At 53.8% G+C, this 5,996-nt stretch overlaps 1 protein-coding gene across 1 annotated transcript; it reads left to right on the plus strand.

Annotated features, from left to right (window-relative positions):
- Positions 1–3,890: 3,890 nt before the first annotated feature.
- Positions 3,891–5,730, plus strand: Myog (myogenin). Its single transcript, XM_005348374.2, has 3 exons — positions 3,891–4,361; positions 4,940–5,021; positions 5,609–5,730. Exons 1-3 carry the CDS (start codon positions 3,891–3,893, stop codon positions 5,728–5,730), a joined length of 675 nt encoding a protein of 224 aa, XP_005348431.1.
- The last annotated feature ends 266 nt before the right edge of the window (positions 5,731–5,996 follow it).

Consider the following 5,996-nt stretch of genomic DNA (forward strand, 5'->3'; position numbering starts at 1 on the left):
GCTGACTGAAACATATACATGTTATCAATCCCCACATAGTCCCAGTAAATAATTCTCAGAGACCTTGTCTAGGAAAGCAAAAGGTGGGGCCCGTTTGGAGAGGTCAGAGGCTGCCCTCTCTATACCATCTCACGCCTCTGTTCCCAAGCACGTGAAACTCCGGAATGAGACCCTTGCCTTGATTTTAATCAAGCGACCTGGCAACCCATGTCAGCTCATCTGTAGGGACCAGAAAGAGTTGGAGGCCAGACAGCCATGGCCATGTTGGTGTGCAGCAGAAGGGGAAGCAACAGTGAGCAGGTGAAGGGGATTTCTGAAATCCGATGCTACCATGCAAATGAGGTCAGCCTCGCATGCAAATGGACAAAGTCAAGTTGAGATGGTCAGGGTGGGAGGCCAACAGGCTGGATCTGAAGCCCCAGCAGGAGATGGGGCTTCCTTTGGAGAAAGCAGGACTGCCTGGGGAGGCTACATCAGGGGCAGGGGCCCCCTATATGCCCACACAGCAGGGGCGGGGATTAAGGTCGGATGCCCTGCTGTCAGGTCAGCGCTGATGGATCACCACGGATGGTGGAACACAAAGGCTGCTCTGTGCCTGGCACCAATGTGTTCCCGTCCATCAGAGGGCAGCTCGAGGGGTGCTGGGGTGTGGAGGAGAGGGACACCAAGGACTAGGCATGGCTCACAGGTTGGTGAGAGAACTAGGTGTCTAAGGAGCCACTGGGACTTTGAAAGATCAGAGAAACCTAAGTGACCCCACCACATCAGTCCCAAGAGCGTCTTTGTCCCGCAGTGGGGCTGGGCACGCTTGGGTCACCTTATTCAGACATACACAAAGATGTCTACAGACAAGGATTCCCAGGGACCTAGACACAACTCCCAGCATGCCCTTGCATCCAGTGGTGTTTCCTGCAGACCAGAGTTATGTCCATTCACAGCCTTCTCAAGGAGCAAAACAGAGAAAAGAGAAAGAGAAGAGATTTCTCCTCTGGGTTACGCTTGTCCTTTTTCTAGACCTCTCTCCTGTCACCCAGCACTTTCTTTCTTGGAAAGGTGAATGTGTGTACACCAATATCACCCAACTGTGACGCAGGGTGGCAGGTAGATGACATCTTAGTCATGTCCCCCGCACCCCAGTGCTCAACACAGTCTCCTCACTGAAAGGATTGGGGGGAGGGTTCCCTCCCCCAGTCCTGATGCTGTGCTCCATATGACTAAAGTGGATACCTGATTGGGAAGCACGAGACTAAGAGCAAAAGCGGGCACAGAAGCAGAGATATGGTAAGGACCAGGTAGGTCTTATATTCACCGGGTGTTTTCAAGTGCTGGACACACACTCATCACACACCTACTGACAGCTTGAAACATGTATGTTTTCCCAGTAAAATCCACCCTCGTGCCCAAGCCAATGGTTCAGTCCTTCATTGTCTCACTCCTGAATTACTGCTATGGGGTTTGGGAGTGATGTGATTTCCTTGTCTCAGTTTCCCTCCATGCCCAGCTGGGCCTCCTATATTTACAGACTTGTTGTCAGCCACGCCCCCTCACCAGAACCCCGGATCCACACAAACCAATCCATCTTCTCACCTCTTCGTGTCTTTATTCTGCTAGCTCCCCAAGACCTGATCCAGCACTTTTCCCCTCCTGAGCCCTCCACAAGGTTTAGCCTTCAGTGACTTTGCCATTTGTTTGCAAGTGATCCACGTTGTCCTTGTATGGTTTTGTTTTTATTTTGTCTGAGACAGAGTCCCCCAACTAGCCCAGACTAGCCCAGAACTGGCAGTCCTCCTGCCTTGGCCTCTCCAAGTATGGAGTTAAAGGTGTATGCCACCACGGCCACCCGTCTCATTGGCTGCGGCATTACCAGCTTTGTAATGGAGCGTTCTCTAAGGGTCCGGGTTCTGCAGGTTCACCAGGGTCCTGCAAGCCGTCTAAGAACAAGTCCCTTCTGCTCCCACTTCTGAGGAAGAAGACATTGTTTCGGGTTGGGTCAGATTGGGTCCCACAAGGACAAAAGATAGCATTTTTAGGTTTCAATGGCAACCGTGGCACCGCCCCTCCACCTCCTTCTTCAGGACTCACAGGACTGGAGTGCAAACTGAAGCAAGGTAAATTTTTGTTTCTTTTTTTTTTGAGGGGGTGGAAAGTATGGTCTGGCCAAGTTTAGAACACACATACTGTGCTGCATTTTGTATCCATGAGTAAAGTTGCAAACTGAATTAACGCCTCTCTCTGTGTCCCAATTTGCTGGGGATCTTTTATTGTCTAGCCTGTGCCCTTCCCACTTGTCCCCACCTTCAAGGGACAGTGGCTTAGCTCTTCCCTGTGGCTTAAGGGAGGAGACAAAGCTAGTCCTTTAAACCAAAACCCACGCAGCTCTCACCTCCACTAGAAAGTGAGTCCTCCCTGAGCCCCCACCACACATACCTCGATTTTCCCTTACTGTCCTGACTGCTAGTCACAGGATGGCTCACACTTAGTGTGCAGGATCCTGGGGAAAATCCTGACCCATGGCTAAAAGTTTTTGAATTCCTAAAGCTACGGGTCAGTAGAACAGGCTGCTGTGTGACATCCTCAGGAAGAGGACTCAGGAATCAAGAGGTGGGGTGGAAAGGTGGCCAGCAGCCCGCAGCCCTTCTTAGAACTGTCCTCCCTGATCACCGATGCCTCCGCTGAGGTAACCACAGATGCAGCCGGAGATGAAATGGGAAGCCAAGCTCCCCCACCACGCCTGACATTCTAGAGTTGTATGATGCATTCAGAGATGGTGACTCGGGCAGGAGGGATAGAAGAAGCCAGCCTGGCAGCCCAGCAGAGACGCAAACAATACAGAGGACTATTCTCCTTACCACCCCATCTCCAGAGAGGAGTCAAGATGGTCCTAGAGTCAGAACAAGGCAGGAGCATCATTAAGGGGGAAAGCACCAAGAGATGATTAAGAGTGACCTGGGGGGGGGGGGGAGACAGAAGACCAAATCGCTATTAACTGGGGGGAAAGATGACAATGCAGAGGCTGTGAGGTCTCATCCTCACTAGACACTGACTGCCCCTGGCCCCTACTACTTAAGAACCAACCCTCCCCCTTACTTAAGAAGTCCTCGAGTTCGCTTGCCTCAATCTATGCACTGCTACGTGAGACCTAAGAGAACATATAAGGTCCAGATTTCTATGGAAACCCAACAATTGAACCAACTTGCCCTACTGAGTTTCTGTATTCTGCCTCCATAGACCCTAAGTATTCACACACACACACACACACACACACACACACACACACACGTGCGCGTGCCCCAAATTTGGAGTGGTCCTGCTGTGGTGGGTGGCAAGCCTTTAGGGGTCCACGAGACTGGTGCAGTATGCTTTATGGTGCTCCCAAGCAGCAGAGAGTAGGCTAGATGGAGTCTGAGGGCCACTTCTAGCCCAAAGCAAACTCTTTCCTGTGTCCTCCTGCCCTGTCCACCAGCTGCCTTGGACCATGGAGGAGAGCAGGCAGGCAGCCCGGAGAGGAGTAATTGAAAGGAGCAGATGAGAGGGGGGAATGCATCCACCCCCACCTTCCCTACCCCACAGGGGCTGTGGAGAAGGGAAAACTAATCAAATTACAGCCGACGGCCTCCCGACCCGTGCGAGCACAGGAGCAGCTTGGGCCAGGGGCAGGCAGGCAGGGTGGGGTGGGGGCGAAAGGAGAGGGAAGGGGAATCACTTGTAATCCACTGTAAACGTCTTGATGTGCAGCAACAGCTTAGAGGGGGGCTCAGGTTTCGGTGGTGTTGGCTATATTTATCTCTGGGTCCATGCCAGCAGGGAGGGTTTAAATGGCACCCAGCAGTTGGCGTGAGGGGCTGCAGGAGCTTGGGGGCCAGTGGCAGGAACAAGTCTTTTCCGACCCGATGGAGCTGTATGAGACATCCCCCTATTTCTACCAGGATCCCCACTTCTATGATGGGGAAAACTACCTGCCTGTCCACCTCCAGGGTTTCGAGCCCCCAGGCTATGAGCGGACTGAGCTCAGCTTGAGCCCGGAAGCCCGAGGGCCCCTGGAAGAAAAGGGACTGGGGACCCCTGAGCACTGTCCAGGCCAGTGCCTACCGTGGGCGTGTAAGGTGTGTAAGAGAAAATCGGTGTCTGTGGACCGGCGGAGGGCAGCCACACTGAGAGAGAAGCGCAGGCTCAAGAAAGTCAATGAGGCCTTCGAGGCCCTGAAGAGGAGCACCCTGCTCAACCCCAACCAGCGGCTGCCTAAGGTGGAGATCCTGCGCAGTGCCATTCAGTACATTGAGCGCCTACAGGCCTTGCTCAGTTCCCTCAACCAGGAGGAGCGAGATCTCCGCTACCGAGGCGGGGGCGGGCCCCAGCCGGTGGTAAGTGGCTGGCGCACCAGTCCCAGGGATAGGGCCAGAGGGAGGTGCCTGGTCAGCTTGGGCTGGAACAGGTGCAAAGCCAGGGCCCTAGGGAATCCCAGGACCCCTTTCGTTGTCGGCTAGGCTTTCCCGAGACCTTCTGTGCTCATACTGCTTCCAGACCAGACAAAGGCAGTGGATAGTAAATACAGATGGGGGAGATGGGGGGGCGGGGAGGGGTGGACCGGCACAAGAGAACAGAAGGGGGCCAGAAACAAGTCTGCCATAAGGGCTTAGGAGAGCCCAGGTGAAGGCGAGGGCTGATTCCCATGCTCGAGGCAGCATCTAAAAGGCCAGACCAAGTGGCTAAAGAAATCTGCTTTGTCCTACTCAGAGGTCATCATAATGAAGCATTGTGGCTTATGGCCCTTATCCCCAAAGTGAAGGCAAAATTCCCATCCTAGAAACCAGGAAAGACCTAGAAAGTAGGCTATCTGTAGAGAACATTCTAGGGTGGTAACCTACCCAGGAACCCAAGCAGAGAGCTGTACCTGAGGACGATTGTAGAATTGACCTTGGATTGTGGCTTTGTCTTGCAGGTACACAGTGAATGCAACTCCCACAGCGCCTCCTGCAGTCCAGAGTGGGGCAGTGCACTGGAGTTCGGTCCCAACCCAGGAGGTAAGTGAATCCTGACCCTGGTAACCACGGTTCAAATCGCTTAGACCCTAACTAGGCTGGGCTAGTCCCTTACCTTATTCCATGTTCCAGTCACCTTCCTGTGTCTTCCTCGGGAAACTGCTGACCTGAGGGCCCCAAACGGTGGGCTGGAAGCCCTGTACCTCCCTGTAGCCTTGACCAGTAAGGAGTACTCACAGCCTCCAACAGCATTCAGGCCGGTGTCTGGTGGTTGACCTCAGGGAGAAGAGCCTGTACCTGCCCCAAGGGTCCCTGGGAACTGCTGAGTCAGTGCTGCAAAACTGGGCCCAGTTCCCTAGGATATGCTATCCTGGCTTCTTCACCTTGGGATAGCCACTTCTAAAACCTAACTGCATCAGGGGATTTCAGAGAGGAAGGGTGCACACACACATACACACACACACACACACACACACACACACACACACACACACAGCATGGAGTGTGCTGGAATGCTAGTGGCTGGGGGAACTCCTGACTCTTGCTCTCCTGTCTGTCTGGGAAAGCCTGTGCCATCCCAAGGGTCCCATGCCCCTTGCCCAGGAGACACTCCCGTCTTCTCCTTTCAGATCATCTGCTTGCAGCCGACCCTGCAGATGCCCACAACCTGCACTCCCTCACCTCCATCGTGGACAGCATCACAGTGGAGGATATGTCTGTTGCCTTCCCAGATGAAACCATGCCCAACTGAGTCTGTCTGCCAGGCTGGGTGTCCACGTTTGAGCCCCCAGGATGGTGTCAACGGCCACCACTTCTGCTGCAGGGGCCTTTCAAGCGAGGCTGTCCTGGTGCCAAGAAAACAGCCCCAGGTTGCCACAGGCCAGACTACCCACTCCCCATTCGTAAAAGGCTAACCCCCAGCCCAGCAAGGGAATGGATGCCCTTTTAGCTGACTCCTTAGAGCACAGAGTATCCCCTTTCAAGGAAAGAAAGATGGAGTCCAGAGAACCCCCTTGT

This window comes from Microtus ochrogaster, chromosome 6 (assembly GCF_000317375.1).
Source record: "Microtus ochrogaster isolate Prairie Vole_2 chromosome 6, MicOch1.0, whole genome shotgun sequence".
In the NCBI taxonomy this organism is placed as follows: domain Eukaryota; kingdom Metazoa; phylum Chordata; class Mammalia; order Rodentia; family Cricetidae; genus Microtus; species Microtus ochrogaster.